The following is a 25,842-nucleotide window of genomic DNA, read 5'->3' on the forward strand; positions in this document are numbered from 1 at the left end:
AAACAAGATATGAAAGGATATCAGATCTACATACTGAAGCAAAAATACCCTCTATTGAGGACTACGTCGGAAAGTTGCAAGCGAATTTCAACACTCGTCTTGCGTCGCGAAACACCGAATAAACCACAACATAAATTAAAGCAAAACAATTTCAAAATAAAATCAAAAACTAAGTGATGAAGGCGATAGATAAGCCAGAATCCTTTAAAAATTTAAATACAAATAAAATGTATCCAAACTTTGTACATAATTAAGTTAAAAATTTAATGAATAAAAAGTTTATTTAAAAAAAAAAAAAATCTAAGCGGTAGTTTTAAATGACCTTTTTGAAAATTTCTTAGTAAACGGTGATTCCACCGATGAATTTTTTCACAAAAAATGATATTTCTCTTAATTTACTCACTTTTTCACTACTTTTAATGCCTTATATCATGTATTTACCTATTTACTATCGTTTTATGTCATCTAGTACCTTTAATACACTTTAATTAAGGAAATATTTCCATTTTTATGCCCGTTACTTATACTTTTTTTTTGGAATTTGTTGTTTTTGACATCATTTAAAACGAAAATATAGACTATTTAAACACTTTTAAAGCTTCTTTGGTAGTCTAATCGATGGTTCCTTATCTAATACATCTTATGTTGTGCTTATTAGGGCTCAAAACCAAGCTATTAAGCTAAAATTTTTAAAAATTCTCATTGTTGAAAAAAAGTATAAGTAACGAAATTCCTAATCCGCGGGAAAACAAATTTTTAAAATCAAAATTATAACTTAATTAACAGCAATTGCTTTGATTAGAATGCTGTTTATGATGTTGAGTGAGTAAATAAAGATGTTTATCTGGTATTCTTGAAGTGTCAACTGAATTAAATGTCATTTTGGAAATGATTAAATTTTAAAGAACACGGATTATTCAAGTAAAAATTTTCAAAATTCAACCAATCGGTGGAATCACCGTAAAGGGTCAGTCACAAACAGGGTCCGTTTTCATGACCAAGACTAATTCTAACTATTAAGTATTGTATATTTTTGGAAAGGTATTACAATAAGCTACAAGAAAAAGAAAATAGAACTGAAAAATATTTAGCTATGTAAAAGTTATAGCAGATTTAGTGATGGAAAAAAGGGTCAAGTCGTTAAATAGCATATGCACTTTTCAACTTCAAACAGCTCCAGAATCGACCAAACACCACCAAATGACCTGAAATTTGGCATGCAAGTCTATTGCTATATGTTTTACAAGAAAAAAATACCCACAATTTGTAATTCGAAAAAGTCCGAAAAACAAAGTGAATGTTCCTTTTTTTTATTTTTCCACATAGTGGATTTTTTGGGTAGATTAGCATAATTAAGCTGTTAAATTGCGGAAATATTATAAAATAAAATGAATTTTTTTTTTTAAAAAAAAAACACTCCAAATAATTTTTGAAAAATTGACATTTAAAATTTAAAAATTGTAATTTTCAATCCCGATCCTGACAGTTAAAATTTTAGATATCCCGGGAATTTCCGATCCTGAAAGCGAGAAAGCATAGTCAAAAACAAATAAATTTTGCGAAAAAATTATTTTTTAACAATAAAAGAACATTTGATTAGTACATACTTATTTTTTAAAAATTTCTCAACTTTATTGAACGACGTCAGCGCACTTCTTTAGAAAATTACTTATAACTGGAAAATTTTTGGACAATTCAGCGTTTTTTTTTTTTTGAAATTAACATATTAATAATATAGTTGAAATACCAATAGAAAAAATTAGATTTGATTTTATTATTCGAATTAAATTATTTAAATAATTGAAATTAATAACACTGAAAAATTAAAGTTAAAATATAATGCTCAATTTAATTAGAATTGCAGGATTGACAGCAATTTTCACTATAATAGTGATATGCACATAGATTGATTTTTTGTAGAACTACAAAGCAATTTGAAAGTTTATCTCTACATTGTGGATCATCATTTTGGATAATATCAACACGTGGATTACGTGTTGTAGTTTCTGCAAAAATAAAAAAAAAAAATATTCAAATTTTAAAATTTACCATTTAGGTAGTTATATGAGTATAAAATACGTCAAACTTGGAAATTACCTGAACAACTCTGAGTATTACAGTATCTCATAGATGTTGGTCGTTCTAGATATTTGCAACTGTTTGATTCACGTAAAGTCATATCTTTTTTATCAACTTCCAAACATTTGACAGTCCTTTTCTGCATACCATTTCCGCACGATTTAGAGCACTAATAATACAGAAGTATTATTAATTGGAAATCATTCTTTTCAAAAAAATAAAAATTCTTACTTCTGTCCATTCTGAATAATGCCATTTAGCTCTGCATTCTTTTAAATCTTCAATTTTGCAATCTTCAAATGTAGGTGGCTTTTTGTTTAAGTTACATTCATTCTCTTCGGCAAAACCATCATTTTTAATACAAATTACTGTTCGGGACCTTGATGCGTTCCAACAATCTCCAATACATTTTGACCAAGGACCTGAAAATTTCATTTAAAGATAAACTTTTATTTAACAGAAAAAATGGGTAAAAATCCATTGCGAATTCATTCACGACATATCACAGAAAATCACGCTTTAAATCTGTTTTTTAATTAATTATGCATTTTTAGTTAACTTTTGAAACTCATAAAGCCTCATTTTTCTTTTTAGTGCATTTCTGAAATTTTTTTCAAAAAGGTAGCTTAATAAGACACTTTGTTCGGTCGGTCGATCGGCTGAACGAGAGATCTCGAAAACTAGACATCGTAAAGTGCTCGGAATAGTTTTAAAAGATCAGTTCCATAAAGTTATTGCGGCGCCGGGCATTTAAAAGTTTCAAATCAACGCATAAATGCTATAATCAACAATTTTTCATTTTCATATAAAACAACAACACGTTATGATGAAGTTCTTAAATTCCAAGTATGGTGACTTAGAATTAACTGGATCTTGTTTTGTTGGACTTGAAGTGACCTGGATCCTACTGGATCTTGTTTTTGTGGGTCTGGAAGTTATATGCATCCTACTGGATCTTGTTTTGTGAATCTGAAAGTGACCTGGATCTTGTTTTTGTGGATCTGGGAGTTATAAGGATCCTACTGGATCTTGTTTTGTAGACAAGAAACTGACTTAAAAATCAATTACTGATCGCTGGGACAAAAATGAGCTGAAGTAACTCGATAAGAACGAGTACTTTTGTATTTAACATCGAAAAACATTGAAAAACACTGTAAAACAATGAAAAAACGTGTTGTTTTTGTTATGAAAATGAAAAATTGTTAATTTGAAAGTTTTAAATGCCCGGCGCCGCAATAAATGTCTCTACGATGTCTAGATAAAAAGTTTTTAACGTCAGCCGACCGAACGAACGAACGAACGAACAAAGTGTCTTATTAAGCTACCTTTTTGAAAAAAATTTCAAAAATAGGGTAAACAACCTAATTTTTTGTACAACACTGAAACTGATTTTGAAGCACTTTCCAGCAAAACAAATGAAAGAATTATCATTTAACTGATGTTTTAACAATCCTGACAAGTTTTCAGGGTGATTAGAGCAGCCAGTTCCTTAAAAACTCGAAAAGAATTTTTCACAAAAAATTTAGTTGCTTGCACAAAATTTGTAAATTTTTTACATTTCACTTTTATGGAAAACCCAATACTTTTATCAGTATGTTGTGAGGGAAAAAAGTAAGCTTAATTACAATAGATTTCATCTATCGTTTCATTAATTTACCAGCAGTTGTCTAACAATGGATATTTTGATATTTGTAAAGCTAAATTTCAAACCTATTTTTTTGTACACAAAAACCTAAATATTTGTACGTTCAAAAATAAAATAACCGTCAAAATTTGTGATTCTCGAATTGACTCAAAATTTTAATTAACTTTTTTCGATGGATTTCATGCAATTACTAATCATTAACTTGATTAATATTATTAGTTAACCGTTAAAAAGTAGTTCTGAAGCTAAATTAAAATTGAAATCACACAAATTATTTATTTTGTAACGGTTATTTTTAATTTGAACGTCCAAAAAATTAGGTTTTACGTGTACAAAAAAATAGGATTTGTGTACAAATATTTAGGTTGAGACATAAAACTGCAAATTTTCAATCTTGTGCTGCATAACAACTAAAAGTATTGGTTTATACTAAAAGTACAATCAAGGAAGTATGGTTTAGAGCAAGTTGTGATAAATAAGTTTGCTTTAATGATGAAAATTTTTCATTTGAAGTTTAGTAAGTTGAGTTTGTACAAAAAAATAGGTTGTTTACCCTACGCTAAAAATGTAATTGAACAAACCCTGTCCTTTGCAATTTTTTTTTTAAATAAGATATGGGTGATTCTCTGGATAAAATTTTTCAAAATTTTCGTCTTTTTTAAAAAATTTTAAATTCCGTTCTTTATATATACTTACGGGATTTGTGCAGATCTTTATTTCTGTACAATTATTTTTTACTGTCATGCTTTATTTAATTAAATATTTCAATTTTTATGCCGGTTTCTCGGAATCAAAATATCAAATTCCGACTTTCAACTTAATTTTTTTGCACTTTATTCTACAAGTCACTATGGTTGGCTTACTATTTCGAGTGCATTTCGAAATTTTAGTGATTCCGAGAAACTTTTTTTCCTAATGATTTTTTGTTTTTGAAGGAATTATAGACTAACAATACAAGATAAAGACAGAATGAGATATTATAATTAATATAATAACGAAATTAACAATTAGTTTATTTGTTTAATAAGTTAAAGTAATTTTTTTCCATGAAGCAAATTTTTCAGTTTTTGAGATACGAATTAGACAAATTTGACTTATCCAGAGAATCACTCATATTTAACTTAGTTTTAGTTTCGAATGTGTTTAATTCACACAAGAGAAAAAAGTTAGAAAATTTGAATTCCGAAAAACCGTTTTTTAACAAAAATTTATTTATGAGAGAATCAACAGAAAAAGGAGACTACGAAGATCAACTTGTTTTTTCAAATTTTTTAGCCGCAAAAAATTCTACAATTCGATTTGGTTTTGTGAATTAAAATACTAATAAAAATTAAATATGAATGTAAAAAAATGATCTCTAATTTCTCGAGAAAAATACGTAAAATGTGTATTTTTCCTTACTGAATTTCATTTTGATTCACATTAATTATTTGTCGCTGGGATAAAAATGCTATATAAAATAATGCTATAAAAATTTCAGAATTATTTTCATTACCTACAAACCACGACCCTTCGATACATTCTGGTGCGTTGTTAACACATTCTCTGTAAATATTAGGAGTAAATCGAATATCGCATCTTTCCATATTTGGTGTACTTCTATCGCAGAAAATAGTCCTAAATTGTTGCCCCATATGATCACATTCACCTAAACATTCTTCACTCCTGAAATAATACTTAAAGTAAAATGGTAGGAATATTTAAAGTTAAGAAAGAGTTACCAATCAGATATAAGCCACATTCCTGATTTTTTTGATTTTGGGATTTTTATTTTGTTATTCCGATTGCTACTAATGTTTTGATCGTTTTGTGTATTTTGTTGTAAAATTGAGGAGTTTTGAATTGCTTTAGGACTCTCTGTTTTACCTTGAAAATTTTTACATTCACAGACTGCTGTGATTTGTGGTCTTTCTTCACTACAAGCACCAGCATTTACTTGGATTACCACTCCCGAAATCAATTCTTGTACGCATTTTACGTCTCTTGACTTAACAGATTTGTCTTTGCTAAAATCTTCACATTTACAGTTACTCCAATTTGATATTTTCCAAAATGCAGGACATGGATGATTATTGCATTTCATTAAATTTTCACTCAGTAATGGAGTTTTCAAATGTGTACATTTTTTCTTTGAATATATTTTCATATTATTTTCATCACCTCTGACACAACGAATTATTGGATGCTGAATTCCTCCTCCACACGATTTATTACATTCCGTGAAGCCAATAACTTTCCAATAAAATTTTCTTTTCTTGCGAACATTAACTTTTAGATCGGTTTGTCTATTTGCAGCTTTTAATTTTGAATTGATTGCTAAATTTTCTTCAGAATAATCCGAATCAGATTCTTCAGATATAGCAAAATTAATAGGCAACAAATACTCGTATTTTACACCAAGATTATTTTGTTGTGACAGTATTAGTAAATGCACTGGTTCAAAAAGAGGGCCGTTACTTGTAATCCATTCTGTCACACCATCGTTTCTTAAATTACTTCCTATTAATTTATTTTTTTCGTCAAGTCTAAAATATTCGAACTCTGCTCCACCTATATTATAAGTTCCAACCGGGGAAGATGTATAGTTGCCATTTATTATAAACTTTGCTTCTGTTGATTTTAAAGCTTATTTTTGAAAGATTTTTTTTTTAATTTAATAAACTATTAGTATATAGCTAGTTTTAAAACTGTATGTCATACTTACCTAGTAAATTAATACTATCTTCCAATTCTAAAATTGTAATATTTGAAGCTGTTGCTGGTATTGTGGCTACATGATTGTATCCATTAGGAAGTGGGTTTTTACCAAATATTTGAGATACAGGTCTACAAATATTGCTACCACAACGAACGTTTCCAGTATTAACGCTTGAACCAAAAATTACTCCATTTTTGAAAACAACCTTAATAAGAAGTATAAAAAATAGTTAAAATTAAAAAATAAGCGGATCACGCTTTATTGAGATATTCACACCGTTTCAGAAACACGATTTTCGCATACATGATATTAACAATGCATGATTTTGGGTACCAACAACTCAACTCAGCAAAAAATTTGAAAATTTACGTAACGTTAAATTTTTTCAAAAAATTCGGAAAAAATATGAAAATCCATGAAAATAAAAGTTTTTTTTTAATAGCTTAACTTATTTTTTTTTCTTTTACTTAATTAGTTCATACAATTTAAGATCGTTGCTATGCTATAAGAATTCTAATATTTTGTATTGCATAAAATTCTTTAATCACTTACCATTAAAGCAACAACGTATAAAGATGCAAAACTCATTTTCTTTCAATTTTCACTTTGTAACATATCAGATTAAAAATGCAATTAATTCTTTCTAATAAAAACCATTTTCATTAAAAAAATCCTTCTAGCGTAACATGAAACAATTCTATGAAAAATTAGTTTAAAAAATTCAATATTTAGAAGAATGCTTAGTAAAATATAATATATATAAATATATATAACGAATTTTTTTGTAAACGTTAAAAGGTTAAAAGTCCAGATGCGTAGATTTTAATAGTCGAAAATATAATTAAAAAATTTAAAATTGAAATCGCTGAAAACTTTTGGTTTTCATAAATCAAGTTCAATTAACAAAATAAAATTTCGTTAATAACAGTTAATAAAAGAAACTATTTTTATTAAATTTTATTTACGATTATAATCAATTGATTTACGAATCTGAATACTTCCTACGGAATATTGTTTGTAGCGATACTAAAATGTATGTGTTATATTCGAATGAATATCACAGTTCAACTAAGACGAAAAGCAAAAGCTATAATCATTTGACTCTCATTTCAAGTAATGAAAATATTTAGAGTTGGAAAATGTGTGTCGAGTTAATTTTCGGCAAAACGATTGCTTGAAGGCAAGAGCGAAAATGATTTTATTCATGATCGTTTTTAATTTTTGAATAAGGAGAGAATAGTGAGTATTATTATTAAAGAGAACGTGAATATAAGCGCATTTCCATTTTCATTCAATTTCATGGCGTAATTTATATACAAATTTTATTTAGTTTTATTTACTACTAGATTTTTACATACCTACATCATGAATCATTCAGACAATTATCAAATGTTGTTACAAAAAAATTTATAATTTTAAAATTTCATCAATTTGTCAAAAATGAAAGCAATTTCTAAACATTAATGGGGTTCTTTGGACTGCTGGGAAAACTGTCATATAATTATTTCAAAATGTGTATTGACTTCTTGAAAATTTGGGACATTTTTAGCCTTTGTTGGTAGCAGCAAGGCAGAAAAATATAGCAGTGTCCTGACAAAAATACAGCAGATGGCTGCCCAATGAAAAACTGTTTAGATTAAGTTTATAACCTTTTCTCATTTAATGAAAGTGTGATTTGTACAGATAATCTTGTGTAAAAGTATTCTTAAATGGAAAAAATTGCAAAATTAAATACATTTGCATAAACTGAATTATGTTCTTATTTGTATAAACAATAGACATTATGACAATATTCTTATTTCAAGTCTAATATGTCATTAATAGTTGAAGTCTGAATTGAAGTATATAATTAAAACTTTTTAGTATAATAATTGCATCTTTTGAAATAATTCATATTAAATGTCGTCTTAAAAGTCGTGTTTCTGTTTCAATATGCAAGTTTTCATGTATCATAGGACAGAATAAATATTCAATGGTCATGCTGTCATAAAAAAAATAATAATCAAAATAGCCAAATATTATGAATAATAACTCACAAAAAAAAAATAAAAAAAACCCCTAGCTATTCAGATCTTTAAGATCCAGAGCTGCCGCTAGGGCGATTCGCGGCTAATGATTGTTTAACGTGTGAGGGTGCGCTAGACCACTGCACTCAATAGACCTACAATTTATAGTGGGATCAGAACCACTCCTTTGATAACGCTATTATCAGCTTATTGTCTCTAGCCTACAAAGGAAGGCTGTGAGCCGCGTTTCCACTACATATGATTCGAAAAAGGACACGTGAAAAATTTCCCATGCCGAGTCTTGAACGCATGATCGCTGGATCGGTGTTGCAATAATTATGTACCGAAGTACTAAACCATTTCGCCACCGAGCCACTTCGACGATAATAACTCACACTAGTTGAAAATATGCTTTAATAGTTGATATTTTGAGATTTAAAAAAAATTAAATTTTATTCTTTTTCAAAAAGGGTTCGTTCACTTATTATGTTACGAAAAAAACCAAGTTCTATACCCCATCCGTAAAACCACCTATTTACAATAAATTCAAATGCTTGACTGTTAAAAACTTAATTTTTTTACTATAACTGAATGTTTTTGACAAAAAAAAAGATCTTATTATAAAACAATAGAAATTTCAAGAACTTTAAAATACCTAGTACAAAACAATTGCAAAATACGATTTTTTTTAACTCAAATGTAAATGTATGAATAAAATATTTCTTTTCTTTTATCTTTCATCTGTTACATTTTGATCTTAAATTTTTTTTTTTTGTATTAAGGAAATAATCATTTCGTTTCATTGATATAATTATACATAGTTTTTGCAATAATGTTTGTTACTAAATTTTCTATTTGCTCCATTTTTATTGCTTTTATATGAATATAAAAACAGATGCCATTCAGAAATTTTCGTACTAAATAAAAACTAGTATTTAAGGAAATTATTAATAAGCCAGTTTATTTATATCTGCTCAATTAAGAATCGAGATTGCTCGGGGCCGAACCATTTTTAAACTTCGGTACCTAATTATTGTGATAAAGACCAAGTGGCTATGGGTCCGAAACTCGTTAGGGGAAACTTTTTTACCTGTTCTTTTTCGAATCATATGAATCATAAGGAGAGATACGGGTGGAAGTCGAGATTATCCTTCTAACCGTCAACAAATTAACATATAAATTTTTTTTAGGTCTGAAAGTGAACTGGATCCTACTGGATCATTTTTTTTATGGGTCTGGAACTTATATGGATCCTACTGGATCTTATTTTTAGGTCTGAAAAAAAAGTGGATCCTACTGGATCTTATATTTTAAGTCTGGAAATTATCTGATTCCCACTGGATCTTGTTTTTAAGATTTAGAAGTGACCTGGATCCTACTGGATCTCGTTTTATGGACCGGAAAGTGAATACGATCCTACTGGATCTCATTTTGTGAGTTAGGAAGTGACTTGGTACTGAATCTCGTTTTGTAGATCTTAAAGTGACTTATTAATCAATTACTGATCGCTGGGACAAAAATGCGCTTAATTCGCTCGATCAATAACACGAGGACTTTTGTAATTTTTTAAAACGTTAGCCAATAAAAAACGGCGAGCGATAAAAACGGCGGGCCGTTTATTTTTTCAAAATGGCGGCCGATAAAAAACATCGGCCGATAAAAACGGCGAGCGATAAAAACGGCAGGCCGATTATTTTTTAAAACGATGGCCGATAAAAACGATGAACGACTGGCCGATTCTCTCGGCCGTCGACATCGGCCTTTGCAACTTTGCTTTCTCAAAAACAACTGTAAATATTTTTGTCGCTAAAATTCAAATTTTTTTTGACCGTTACTTTTCTTCGTAACGTAAATTTTTATTTTAAAACAAGTTGAGTTCGAAATGTTCGATTTCTTCGACAGTCAAATGCATAACTATAACAAATATTTGAACTATAATTTAAATTCGGGTGTAGTGCAAATCGTAGACGTAATTTTGCGAAACTTTTGCGGAATTCCGTAGAATTCTTCCAAATTTTGTAACCAGTAAGTTCCGCATAATGTTCCGGAATTCCGCGTAATTCGTAATTCTTCGTAATTATAAATAATTCTTCATAATTATATAGAATTATTCAAAATTATAAAGAATTCTAAGGAATTCCGCGAAATTCCGGAAATCATTTGGTTAGAAAAATCTCTATCAAAATTGCAATTGCTTTTGAATTAAAAATTAAAATTGTTAAAAGCTCGATAAATAAAAGACTTATTACTTCAAAATATTTAGTCACTGATATTTAGTTACTCACTGATACATTTAACTTTACACTTCATAGAATTAAATAAATTCATTTAATATTTTTTGGTGCCCTCCGCAGACATTGTTCGGAAAAACTGTTACTGAAAAACTGATTAGGCGCGTAATCAAAACGAAGAAGGAAGGGGGTTTGTGGGGCACTAATTTTTCTCATTTTATTAAATTTCTTGGGGGGTTAAACGGCATTAGTGACCTAAATGCTAGAGCGTTGGTCTGGAGTGATAGAGATCCTTGGTTAAATCTTAGGTTATGTCCAAATCTTGAAGCTCTTTTCCATTCCATCGTTTTAGTTACGAAGCCCATAATGTGCCAAACCACTGTTAGGTATACAAGGATTTACTAGTATCTAAATAATAATAATATATACCCTTTATTTATTGAATGAAATAAGGTGGAACAGAAATGAGATGTCTTATTGTAAACTAGTCACTTTTAAATTAATTGTAAGAATGAGAGATGATTAGTAATATGACATGATGTTTACAATCTAAGTATCTGCATAATTATCTAAACAAAATCTTCACACACATATTGTAACTAGGTACATCTGATCTTATGATGACTCGGATCCTTGCAATGTACAGAGTTCACAAGTGGTTTGGATTCCACTTAAAATGTAGGTCAAAAGAGCATGGTATAACAGATTGTTAATTGTAGTGCCGCAAGCTTATAACGGCTAAGCCCTTCGCATATTATAATAAATATATATATATAATACTTGAAGGGCCTATATACATTAGAATACCTCCTCTAAATTAGTGTTGATAAATACTTTAATTAGTACAGAGGCGTATCCAGAGAATTTACTTAATAGAGCAGAACTCTTCTCGACTATGTTTCTTAACGTCTCAGGCTGGTTGAATTTCAAGTGATATTTTCTTGAAACAAAGTTCTATCGTTCTTTCAAATGAATTTGCAATTTTAATTGTTAATTCAAAAGCAATTGCAATTTTGATAAAGATTTTTCCAACCAAATGATTTCCGGAATTTCGCGGAATTTCTCAGAATTCTTTATAATTTCGAATAACTCTATATAATTATGAAGAATTATTTATAATTACGAAGAATTCTTTGTAATTATGAAGAATTACGCGGAATTCCGGAACATTATGCGGAACTTACTGGTCACGAAATTCGGAAGAATTCTGTGTAATTCCGCAGAATTTCGTAAAATTCCGAAGAGTTTTTACAGAAAAATTTTTCATAGAAATCTACGGAATTCCGCAAAAGTTCCGCAAAATTACGTCTACGATTTAATAATTAATAATTAATAATAATAATAATAATAATAATAATAATAATAATAATAATAATAATAATAATAATAATACTTAATAATAATAAACAAGAAAACGAAAGAAAAAAGTAGTTAGATGAACTACTTAAGAAAAAATTGTACCCTTAACTAACACTGGATGCTTCGGGTCGTGGAAGTTTGTGTTTGAGTCTAAATTGAAGACAACAATGGTCATATTGGCCCAAATTATTGATCAACGCTTGTTTTTATGGGCCTGGAAGTTAAATGGATCCTTCTGGATGTCATTTTAAAAGTCTGGAAGTGAACTGGATCTTGTTTTGTAGGTCTAGAAGTGACCTGGATCCTACTGGATCTTGTTTTTGTGGGTCTGGAAGTGACCTCGATCCTACTGGATCTTGTTTTGTGCATCGGGAAATGACTTATTAATAAATTATTGATCGCTGGGACAAAAATGCGCTGAAGTAACTAGATAAGAAGTTGTACTTTTGTAATATTTTAACTTTAAAATTGAAATTTTTGCAATTTTTTTTTAAAGCAACCCAAATCTGCAAAAACTTACTGAGTTTTCATTTCGGTTTTTTCTGTAATTAAAGCTTGATCAGGTAAATTGATAACGTAATAATTAATTAGTTAAAAAATATAACTCTAGTATTTCTGACATTAATTGATTATTTAAAGTTCAAAATTTTAAAAAACCAATTTTTTTAAAAAACGACAACATTAGTAAAGAAATTCCTTTACTGTTTCTGAGTCAGGTTTTGTGTTAAGTATTAATTTAGTATAATGCATGTGTAAAATGCGGTTATGTCGATAACGAGTGAACACATACTTTTAATATGAAAAAATAAATTTTCACTTACCTTGCATGACCCTTCAATGCACACAGATTTATAAATATTATCCAATTTATTCAGATCTTGCTTTAAAATGTTGCATTCTGTTCCATCAATTACACGTTCTTTTAATCTTGCAAAATATTTTTGATTAATTGGTTTACAATTTAATTCACATTCAGCTCCATCTAAAATTTAAAAACATTACACATATTATTACACACATTCTTAGAAATAATTCTAAAATTATAGTTATAGAATTAATTTTTTTTAGTTTAAAAATTCAATTTTTAATATCAATACTTAATTTTAAAATTTTATAACTTAATCTTAGATTCTAAAATTTCAATTTTAAATTCTATAATTTAGTTTTTAACTTAGCACCTTAAACTAATTTTTAGATTTTAATACTAAATTTTTAGAATATTAAAACTTCAATTTTAGTTTTAGTAAGGAAAAATTTTAATATCAAAATTAGTTTTTAAATCTAAAATTTAGCTATGCTAAAAATCAAATTTTAGATTTTTTCAAACAAATCTAAAATTTAATTTCAGAATTTTTCTAAGAGTGCAAGAATTGTATGTAAATTCGACTCAATTTGTCGGTTTATTTGGACCTACTGTCCGTAGTAATTGCGTATGCTTGCGTGCAATCGCCGAACCCTGATTTAAATATAATCATCTTTATCATCATTTTCATATTTTTAACAAGTCACTTAAATTTAAGAATTTAAGATAGTATGATTATCTTCTTAAGAGATTTTTTGATTAAATAAATTAATTTTTCGTCATGTGGGCAACTTTTTACATGTATTATATATACTATAGCTAGTTAGGTTTCAAGCTTAGTTGTTGTATTTTTCCATAATCTTATTGTGTGTTATATGTTATAACATATAAATATGTTTATTATATGTTATAGCATATAAATCAATAAACAGCTTTTTTCTTGAGATATTTCGGTGTATTGCTACGTGACCAAAAATGGAATTCTGTTACGAAGAATCAAAAATTTATTTCCATTTTAACAGGACCAAACACAAACCAAATGATAGGCTTTTTCCAATTCTACAAAATTCCGACTTTCAGTAAGAATTTTTCGCACTTTATTTACATGTCTCTTATAGGGTTTCTGGAAGCGGTTGGTCGAAAAAATCCTGTTAAATCCACAAAAAGTAAATTTAAAAATTATTTTCCAAAAACATTTTTAAATTTCTATTATATTGAAAAAAAAGGACTAAAACTTTGCAAACTGGCAAAAAACTAAATTTCAAAGGTTCTCATAAGAAATTTTTTTTTAAATTTTAATACTACAATTACTCATTTTAATGGTTTAATCAGTTCCCATCAGTTTTCATTTGCCGAATATAATATTCTATTTAAAAAAAAAAAAAAAAGATGTAAAACTTAGTTATAAGATAAAAGCCAGAGAAATAATTTGGATACTATCTTTGGATGTTTTGTTGATTGGAAAGAGATTTTAATTCAGGGCTCGTGAAGAGGATAAAAAATCATCTTCATTTTCTTGATTTCAGAAAATCAGAGATTTTTTTCCTCTTCACTGAGGATCACTGAGAAAAATTATTCGGTCACATATATTTAAAATAAAAGGTATTGTAATTAATTTTATGAATGCAAGAAGATAAGGTATTAAAAAAAATCAAAAAATTATGATTTTTTCTGTAATTATTAATATCTGAGTTATCTGGTTACACTATTACATCTTTAAAGCATGTATGTTTAAATGAATTCCAGATTATGATTTTATTAAATTAAATTGTTAACAGAATAAGTTTCATATTTCAAACCTTTTACATATGGTTCCCATTCGTAATGCTTTCCTCTGTATGATTGATTGTTAAATTCACTACATTGTTCACTTCGAAAATCATTATGCATATTTGAACATTTCTTGTGATCAAAGAAGTACAAATAATTATTTTTCATACATATTCATAGTATTCGATTCAAATTTTTTTTTACCTTTTCATTACAAATACGATAGCGTTTGTACAATCCAATGCATTCATTCAAATGAATTATTGTTGTATTGATTTTTTTCCCTCCTTGATATCTGGAAAATTAAAAATATGTAAAAATTAAAAAAATAACAATAACTTTTAAAATTGAAAGTCATAAGAAATCAGTTGCTTATTATATTAGGCAAACAATTAAAAGTTAAATTTTAAGACCAAACTTCTCTCCTTACAATTTTCCAGACTCTCTGTCGCAAACACGCAATGATCTAGATATGAAAAAAAAGTTCAAAAGTTGAATGTGCACAAATTCTGGTTGACACTTCAGAAAAAGTTTTTGTTAATTTAAAATCAAGAATCTTCCATATGAAATCAGAAAGTCCTAATAATTAGAAAGTGAATCTTTTCACTTTTTGATTTTTTTTTGTCAAATCTAAATCATTATGGAACATAATAAGAAGGTCACAATGTTTATTGCCACATTTTAAATTTTAAAAATTAAAATAACTGTAGTTTAGCTTCAATGATATCAATATATTTTATTTTACTTGAAGAGAGTTCAAGAAATGTAAATTTTATCAAAAAAATTTAACAAAGTGTTCAAAGATATCTAGCACCGAATAAAGCATAACATAAATTAACTTTGTACATAATTAAGTTAAAAATATAATAAATAGTTTATTTAAAAAAAAGTTTAAAGATATCTATCAAATTTAAATATTGATGAACAATTATTGAAAAGTACACAAACTATTCAAACGGCATAAAAATCTTAAATATATTTTTGAAAATGCATACAAAAATTATATTATGATAAATTTTTCGTTTAATAACTTTAAAATGTAACTTATCATTTTAATGATTCATTTTCAGGAAAGGTTTCCAAACAAAGCATTGCATTTCAAAACTTTTGGTCATTTCATTATGTTTTGATTTCATAAGTTGTTGATATCAAGACACTTAAAGACTTGAAATCTCTTGAAATATTGATTAAGTACTATATTTATGATCTAGCTTTACACTGGAGATCTCAAATTTGTAAGATTTTTTTTCTAGCGCATTTTTATATTGAAGTAAAAGAATATTATTAATAAAATACACTTTGTTATGCTACAAAAGAAAAACTTTTAAACCAGCTAATGTAGAGAGGATGAATTTATCGCATTATCTTTTATTGGTGGTTAGAATCATCAGATAGTTTGGTTTCACTACTAATGTAAGCAACTTTTAACGGAAAAATTCAAAACTTTTCTAAAGCGTTACAAATTAGGGGTTTCAATCCCGGGACAAAATCCCAATCCAGGAATTACGGGATTTGAAAATCTCAATCCCGGGTTCCCGGGATCTTCAGGATCTCAGGATTTTTCGGGATTCCCCGGGATTGAAAACCCTAGTTACAATTATTAAATTTTAATTTACTTTTTTTATTATTTTCTGAGATAAAAATGCGCTAAAGTCAATCAGAACTTTTATATAAAAATTTTTTTTTCTTAAACTTGAAGTTTAAACGAAAACAATAAAAATATTGTTATGTAGTTCTTTGAAATATTTAAATAAGCATAAGTATGTATTATATTTAATAATAAGTAAGTTTATCGAGATTTTGAATATTAAGTAACAAAAATTACCTTAAAGTTAAAGTTTAACTTGATATTTTTTCAAATATATTTCATATTATAACTTTTCTAAATAAAATTGAAATAATAATCTCAAATTCGAATTCAACTTATTTTAAAATAAAAATTTACGTTACGGAGCAAAATATAAGTAACGGCCAAAAAAAAATTGAATTTTAGCGACAAAAATATTTCTTTTGAAATAAATAAACAGTAGTTTTTGAGAAAGCCACACTCTGATGTATGCAAGTGATAAGAAAACTTTTATTTTTAATCCTCGACTGAAACCGCACACGGCATACGGAATATGGCATGTACCAAAATTTTAGACGGCACAACAGTTTGCTGCAACATACAGTTTGTTCACCACTGAGTTAAATGCTTGATATTATGTTTGTAAGCCATTCAAAAAAAACTACATCTATCTTTTTTAATTGAATAGAGGGCCAGACAAAATCGAAGATTAGTCTACCATGTGTGACCAGAGTTGATGATGTCAGAATATTATGAAAAAATTGAACATTTTGTAGTTTGATGCGATTCAAAATGAATTATGATTAAAAGTTTAATTTGTTTTAATAAGGTTGAAATCTAGGATATAAATGCAATTAAAATTAATAGTTTATGACAAGCATTTAATTTATTCGTTCGATCTATTTCACAAAACTGAATTTTTATTTTCTTTTCTACAAAGATAAAGTTCTTTTTCATTTTTGCTCGATACAATATTTCAATTCATATTTAAAATAAATACATTTACCACTGATTCAACAATTTATTTATTATGCAAATTGGATCAAAAACTATGTTGTAACGATACACGTTTATTTAAAATGATGATCGAATTCTCGAGTGAATATTTAAAAAAAATGAATAAAAAATGATTTGTGCAATGTAATTAAAAAATGTATCTTATCAACGGAAGTAGGTATCTTGACATGTCGAGATTTGAAGAAAAGTACAGCAATGAAAAAGCAAAAGCTTAAGTTCTTTAAATATTTATTACGGGCCGTTCACTTATTACGTTACAGAATAACGAACTTTTTCAAAAGAGCAAATCTACAGATAAGTGCACTAAGATTTTTTGATACAAACAGTGTAAACAAATTTTCAAATTCTTTTTTCTCTAAATCTGTATATCGTGACCTTCCTGGTTTGATCAAGATTTTTATTACTAATGTGTTGCTCTAATTATTTAATGATAAAAGTGTCTAGTTTCTTTCAAAATTGAAATTGAATTTTGTAAACGAAAATTGTTTTGCTATAATGAGCTGAAATATTAAAGAGAAAATGAAAAAATGGGTAATTTTTATAAATTAACCGAGAAATATTTTTAAATTTAAATAACTCTTTAATTAAAGCTTCAAATTAACTGATTACTACTCATAATGATAGATGCTATTATTTTTTTCAATGTTAAATACCAAAATATATAGGTATGTAAATCACACAATTTTGAAGAATTTTGAGGAAAAGAAAATTAAGTCAAAAAAGTCTTCCGTAGATTTTCCAAAAAATGAAAAATATGTGAACGTTCCATTTTACTAGCTTAAAATTTTTTCTTTATTCAGTCATAGCTAATGAGTTCCACTATTATCTCATTTAATTATGATTTTAATTATCAATAGATACTTTTTTTTACTTACATTTTAAGTACACATTCCCGTGATTGCGATTTTATTCCATCGTCACATGTTCTACTACATGCACTCCAAGAGCTCCATTTTGACCATGCTTTATGAATTGTCATATTATTTGAATTATATTTTACATGTTCATTTAAGAATTTTCGTATTTCAAAATCATTGAATGAATTGTTCAAATGCTTCTCAGAAATCTTAAGTGAATTCATTCCATTAGGTTTGTTACTGTTATTATTTATGTCAACATCATCGACAATTTTATTGCCGACTTGTTCTTTTCCGATTAGATTTGTGCTTGAATCAATATCATTAATATTTTGTTTTTTATTGGTTTCTTTTATGATATAAGTATTATTCTTCTTGATTTCATTAGAAACATTTTCTTGCAAATATACTTCATTGTTGTTCAAATTAGTGACAAATTCTCCATTGTTTTTAATTATGTCGTAAGAGAATTTATTTCCTGAATCGTTTGATGATGAGACATTATGTTGAAATGAAATAATGCTTTTATTTTCTGGAATAGTTGTATTGATTTGTACATTTCGAGGAACAAAAAATAATTCATTTTCTGTATCATTTTTGTTTTTAAACTTGATCAATTTCTTAAAATATTTAATTTTTTGATACGGATCATTTGTTTCTACATAACCCATAAGTTGTCTCTCAACGGTTCTTTGATTTAACCATGCTCTGTGTTTCTGAAAGAAAATAAGATATATATAAATATATATATAACGATGCAGTGTGATTTTTATGTATTTATTATTCTTGCTCTATTATGTTATAAAGACAATAATTACCTGTATTCTATCTTTGGTACTCTCTTCTGCATTTGCAAAATAAATGGCAACAGTGAAAGTCAAAATAATCACAGTTTGATAAATTCTGTAATAATTAATAAGATTTTATTTAAACTGGTTATTATAATAAAAACTAATTCTTCATGTCCTAAAATTAAAATGATTTTGTTATTTAATAAATATGATTTTCATGTAGCTTATCTTACTCATAACATGTCAACAATTATTCTTCAATCTAAACTAAATTTTGTTCGTTTAAACAATTCAGGTGTTGTTGATGTATGAAGTATGTATATTTTTATTAAAACAACAAAAGGTTATTTATTTGATAATTTTATCAGAAGTAGAATTTTTTATAGTTATTGTCTTGCGTTTCATATATTTGAATAATGATAATGATAAAAGGTTTAAATTTCTTTTAGTTATTAAACAAAATATACAGATAATATTATGAACTAAATTTGTGTTTTATGAAATATTTTTTATTAAAAAAAAAGCTCACCTTAATGAATGAAAGGCCATTTTATATGCCATTTAATTTATTTTTTTATTTTGCACAATTATTCCACATGCAATGTATGAAATTTTTTTCAAATTCAACAAAAAATTGAGAAAACTATTTTCTTTTTCTAATTTACTTCATCTAAACTATAGACTCAAAAAATATCTGAATTTACACTGTTGTTTAAAAAATTGTTTAAATTTAAATGCTTATGCTTAACATATTTAAAATTCACCAATACCTCAAAAACATCAAATTTTTTTAATCAAAAATAACATTTATCACGCTGTTTTCTCGAATATTAAGCTGTTGTTTAAAAAATTGTTTAAATTTAAATGCTTATGCTTAACATATTTAAAATTCACTTCACAGATATTGTTAAAATAGATAATAAAAATAAATAATGCAAAATAAAAGACACTCCTATTTCGTGATCTAATTTTAACGATTCATTAGTTTAATAATCGTTGATGCGTTTAATTTGTCTACGTTAATAAACATTAAAACAATTATATTTTAATGTAACAAATAAATAATATATAATGTTCACCAAATCATACTTTTTCTGTATATTTTTCACTATATGTACTTTTCTCTTATCTATTTAGATATATTTTATATGTTTATGAAGGTTTTATTTTTTAGCTGTATTGCCTTATACCGATTAGAATGAACTTCAAAATAATACTGGCAAGACGAAGATGAAATGATTAACATGAATCTCATAATTCTACATCATAACTGATTTTTTTTTCAAAAAAGCTTACAACATGCTTTTTCATATGTTAGTAACATGAACATCTAAAAGATGTCGCTAAACATAATAAATTTCTATCCGTTGCAAAAAATTATATTATTGGATAATGGAATAGAATATTTTTCTGAAAAATATTTTTAGAAATACATTTTCTGGAAAATATTGTTTTGGAAAATAATTTTATGGAAAATTTCAGAGTTGTAGGCAACTCACGAGTACGACTCTTGAGATTATGTCAACGACATCATATTTAAACATTATTGAAAATTTTAAGTCACATTATATTGATAACTGACTTCTTTTCCAAAAGTAAATTTTTTGATTCACGGTTAGAACTCAAGTCCTTATAATTAATGAAAAAAAAAAATTCCAAAAGTTCTCGTTCTTATCGAGTTACTTCAGCGCATTTTTGTTCCAGCGATCAGTAATTGATTATTAAGTCAGTTCCCAGTATACGAAACAAGATCCAGTAGGATCCAGGTCACTTTCGGACTCAAAAAACAAGATCCAGCAAGATCCAGATCACTCTCAGATCATTGAAACAAGATCCAATAGGATCCAGGTCACTTCCAGACCCACAAAACAAGATTCAGTAACTTCCAAGTCACAATACTAGAAATTTAAGAATTTCATAATTCATCGGATTTTTATAATTCAGTTACGACAATAACGGTTACGACAAATTCAAACTTTGTTTAGTTAACACTGTTAAAACATCGACAAACATTGAAAAACACTGTAAAACAATGAAAAAAACTTGTTGTTATGAAAATGAAAAATTGTTAATTATAGCATTTATTCGTTGATTTGAAACTTTCAAATGCCCGTCGCCGTAATAACTTTATGAAGCTGATCTTTTAAAACCATTCCGAGCTCTTTACGATGTTTCGATAAAAAAATTTTAACGTCAGCCGTCCGACCGAACAAAGTGTCTTATTAAGCTACCTCTTTGAAAAAAATTTCAAAAATGCGCTAAAAACTATACTTATGTATTTCTTGACAGACATTTTAATTCAAGTTCATTTATGGTTTATTAATTTAACTTTTAATTTTTATAATATAAATGTTCGATAATAAGAAATACCGGGTTTTGAGAAACACTAATTCCTCCCCAAATAGATTTGGTGAATATTTCCTCTTTGTTTCAAGTAATTTAATAATTACTCGTAATAGTAACTCACTATACGCGACGGTTTCAATGTCCCAAATTGGATCTCATATAAAAATTTGATAATGATACAGTTTGAAAGTAAATTAGGCCTTTATCTTGATTTATATTGTTTCCTTTGAATTTAATAAGTTGAAAATCAAAAATTTTCCAAAAATGAATTTAAAGCAACATACAAATTTAAAAAGTATTATTAAGTGTTAAAAACGCATTTTACAGAAGAAATTATAAAGCTGCCTAGCATTTTTATTTGCTTTTGTTTTTCAGATCTCAAAATTGATTGGATGTGAATAACCAATTTAGACAGCAAAAAAAAGTGGCGTAGTTGTCAAAGTGTCTACCGACGTATGATCGAGTAAATTTTGCATGTGTCTTTATATCTTGACTTTTCATTGCACCTAAACAAAAGCGAATCTATCAATGCTAAAGATTAAAAAAATCGATTTTAAATAACAACTTTATTATAAATTCAATTAAATTTGAATCAAAATAAAATAAAATGTTGATTTTATGACATTTATGAGTTCCATGACATGTGCTTTAAAAAAAACAGGTCAAAAATTATATTTTATTTATCGCAATAAAAAAAAATTCATTTTTTTTTGAGTTTTATTTACTTATTTTTTAAAATGCATTGCGAATACACAAACCGATTTGGTTTGACTAGAAAACAGCGAAAAATCAATCGAATTCGACCAAACTTCTCTTGGATCAAGCCCGGGTCGTTAGGGTTAATAAACCTTAATTAGAAACTCTAACCACTCCGTTACGGCTGATTTTTCGCTGTCTTATTTAGTTTTATTAATTTTGTTTAAATTTCAGATTATAGGCAAATCCGCAGAAAGCACTTAAAACTAATTTGAGACGTTTTTAGGCGAGAATTTTTAAAACATCAAATAACACAATTCAATTATTAGGCTCGACAAAATAATGCTTTTATTATAAATTAAGTAGGATTGACATACAGATGAAATTTTTCACAAATAAAGATTTTTTCTCTTAATTCACACATTTTTTACCGTTAAAAGTTGTCATGTTAAGTTCAATATATTGTTTCCAAAATATTTTCATTTTTTTATCCGTTACTTATTCCTTTTTTTGGAATTTGATGTTTTTGATATCTTTCAAAAGCAAAATTTAGACTATTTAAAATTTTTAAAGCGTCGTTGAGTGTCCAATCGATGGTTTCTTATCTAATGCATTCTAAATTGTGTTTCTTAGTACTCAAAATCAAGCTATTAATTAAAAATATTTATGTTTACTTAATTAAATGATATTTTAAGAATTTTTAAAATTGAACCAATCTGTGGAATCATCCATTTAATTAAATAAAGCATGACGATGAGAGATAATTAGACAGAAATAAAAATTTCTCCAAACTACGTAAGTAAATACAAAGAGAAGAGCTATAAAATTGCCAGATTATGAAAAAAAATTATCCGGAGTATTGCCCAACAGATGAAAATTAATAATATAACTAAAGATCAGAAATGTAAATTAATGCAACTTATATCTTCTAGATAACTAATTAAGGTTGTTTTGAATTTTCTAGAAAATCAGTTTTTCGTTGCAGGATAGATTAAGATAGCAAGAAAAATCTAATTTTATTTTCTTTTTATTTTTAAATTAAAGTCTCACTACAGCACCTAAAGTCCATTTGTTGATAATACACTAATTTGAATCCACAATATTACTCTAAGTGCTGATTAAAGGAAAATTTTTTCACTCCCGGTCCCAAGTCCCAAAAATCTTCCGGGACTGTTCCCGGGACTAGGTTTTGAAAATATTTCTTATAAACTTTTAACAAAATAATAAGAATAAAAAATAAAAGACGTTTAATTTGTAATCAAAAACTCATAGGTATTTTGATTTTTTTGAGTTAAAATTTTGAAATTTATTATGGTTTTTTTTTTTTATTTTTGTTCTAAAATGCAGTAGTCACAAATAAACTCAAATCAAACAAACCCCTTTTAATAAACCTTTCCATTTGCAGCAATTTAAGGTTTTTCAAAAATTGAAAGCCAATTCTTTTTAAACTCAGAATTTTTTAGTGTTATTTTATTTTTATATCATTTAAAACTAATCAAGTTCAAGAAAACTGAAAATTTAAGTCATTAAATTTTTGAAAATACATATTAAGCTTAAAAACACTGAAAAACATTAAAATATAAATTTAGCACATATTTTTTTTTTCGAGAAATCCCGGGATTTTCCCGTTCCGGTTCCGAAAATCTTTCGGGAAAGAGATTTCGGGAAAACATAGTTCCGCTATTAAATTAAATTTTTGTATGGAAAATTTTGTTCCGAAAATCTTTCGGGAAAGAGATTTCGGGAAAACATAGTTATTTTATCAATTTTCGCTATTAAATTGTTCGAAAAACTTCCTTACAGTGATAAACTGAAATGATCTAAACCGAAAATTTATCGGGACCGGAATTTCGAGAAAAAATATTGTGCAGTATTGATTGACACTATTTTTTTGTTAATTTCGTCTTATTAAGGAAGGTTACTTAATGCTAGATGAAAATTTTTGATACAATTGCGCATTAGAAATATAAATTAATTAACCGTTAATTAAGCTAATACCTTCTGGATTGCTTTTTCAAATTTACTCTTTAATAAGTAATTTATAGCATCAGGGTAGCACCTAAAGTTGTGCATTTGTTGATAATACACTTGATTTGATACCACAATATCGAGCTCTGGATTTGCCCAATTGAGTAATTAATAAATCCGAATCAATTGATGCAACAACATAAAAAATAAGATTCAGAAAAATACAAATCTATTCCCAATATTGATAATATAAATTAAGTCATTTGTTCTTCGGTCCTAGTAAAATTTAGTGCATAAAAAATAAAAATTTGAGTATGTGAATTGAAGGATTAAAATATTGAATTGTGAATTAACTACAAGACTGGTACAAGACAGATACTTATACAAAAACAAATCATAGTCGTTTTCAGTAGATTAACTTTTTATCTACTGATAAACAGCAATTTTATAGTTCATGACTTTAGAAACGGGGATTAGGTACAAGTCGGGATTAAGGTATTGATTATCGGTACTGATTTGTATGAAACCACCGGTGTTACACACTTTGAAATGCTGGTACTGAAAATCCTACCCTGAATATTATAAGCCAGTGGCTTATCGGAAGAAAAAAGTTTTCAAAATCGTAAAAAAAGGCTTTATAACGAGTAATGGCTTAATAAAAAAAGTAAACAAATAAAGAAAAAACGAACATTTTCATGGAAATCATAAAAATTATCTAGTTTAATTAATGACTTTTTGGTAGTGGCTTATTAACGGATACAAAATTTTTCCAGAGTAAAATTTCTTTACTAAGCCAGTGGCTTAGTAACGGGTAGTGGTTATAACGTAAATTCAAGATATGAATCAATAAAAATTTGTTTTTATTTGTTTACTTTGTATTTAAATTAGAGCTAAAGAAGTCAATTTGTGAATTTGATTCATTTTTAAATGGCTATTTAACCTTAATTTAATTTAAAATTAGTTAGTTTTAGTATTTTGAGCCGTTTTGAGCATAATTTGATACCGGGTTATGAGTAAATTATAATATCAGTATTGATCCCGGGATCCCAGGATCCCGAAGAGAAAATGTTCCAATACCGTAATCCCGGAATTGAAGTTTTAGACCGGTATTGAGATCCCTAGCTTGAATATATCCCCACCAAAATTATAATTTAACATATTGTAACATATTGTAATTGTAAGTTGGGAGAATAAAAAATACATGAACAATGTTTCTTAGAATATTAAATGCGTTCATCAAATAAAATATTTCTTTAATCAAAAATACTGTTTCTTTAAAGATTGTATGTTTCTACCAAGGGGTGAGAGATCCTCTGCACTCACTGAACTTTCAGCACTTTTCTCTACTTTAGCGAAATGTATTGCACTTTATTGCAGTTTGTTGCACTTTATTGCACTTTGCTGCACTTTATTGCACTTTGCTTTACTTTGTTGCACTTTGTCGCCCTGAATTTACGTTATAAGCCACTACCCGTTACTAAGCCACTGGCTTAGTAAAGAAATTGGACTGAAAAAATTTTTTGGATTCGGTAATAAGCCACTACCAAAATGCCATTAATTAAACTAGATAAAATAATTTAATAGTTTTTAAATGATATATTTAGACATTGACAATCAGTTAGGACTAGAAAACATTAATAAGTTTTAAAATTTCCATGAAAATTTTCAATTTTCTTCATTTGTTTATATTTTTTTACTAAGCCACTACTCGTTATTAAGCTTTTTTTTGAGATTTTGAAAACTTTTTTCTTCCGATAAGCCACTGGCTTATAACGTAAATTCAGGGTAGTTGCATTTTATTGCACTTCGTCCCTGGCTGAGAAACTAGGCGGTATCGGCGGTAGTTATATAAAACATCGCGATATTTGGCGGAATATTGCGGTATTTGGCGGTATTGTATTTTCTAAGATTTTATCTTTCTAATATTGGGAAACCAAGGTGAAAAATAGCGTTTTCCGGTAGTTTTTCTTCCTGGTGAAAGGAAAGCTATACGAAAATAGTCATTTCCGA

At 27.4% G+C, this 25,842-nt stretch overlaps 1 protein-coding gene across 2 annotated transcripts; it reads right to left on the reverse strand.

Annotated features, from left to right (window-relative positions):
* Positions 1-1,744: 1,744 nt before the first annotated feature.
* Positions 1,745-19,923, reverse strand: loh (lonely heart). Of its 2 annotated transcripts, none has more exons than XM_070640372.1 (12): positions 19,912-19,923; positions 18,850-18,934; positions 18,050-18,747; positions 14,795-14,885; positions 14,620-14,722; positions 12,840-13,000; positions 6,429-6,627; positions 5,446-6,349; positions 5,220-5,389; positions 2,311-2,501; positions 2,098-2,248; positions 1,745-2,006 (listed from the first exon to the last, which is right to left on the reverse strand). In XM_070640372.1, exons 3-12 carry the CDS (start codon positions 18,700-18,702, stop codon positions 1,849-1,851), a joined length of 2,781 nt encoding a protein of 926 aa, XP_070496473.1. In that variant the 5' UTR covers positions 18,703-18,747; positions 18,850-18,934; positions 19,912-19,923; the 3' UTR covers positions 1,745-1,848. The 2 variants fall into 2 exon arrangements, with proteins under 2 accessions (XP_070496473.1, XP_070496472.1); XM_070640371.1 differs by lacking the exon at positions 19,912-19,923 and adding an exon at positions 19,352-19,490.
* Positions 19,924-25,842: the final 5,919 nt, after the last annotated feature.

This window comes from Chironomus tepperi, unplaced genomic scaffold (assembly GCF_022539635.2).
Source record: "Chironomus tepperi strain 1889 unplaced genomic scaffold, CSIRO-AGI_Ctep_v1 contig_219, whole genome shotgun sequence".
Lineage (NCBI taxonomy): Eukaryota > Metazoa > Arthropoda > Insecta > Diptera > Chironomidae > Chironomus > Chironomus tepperi.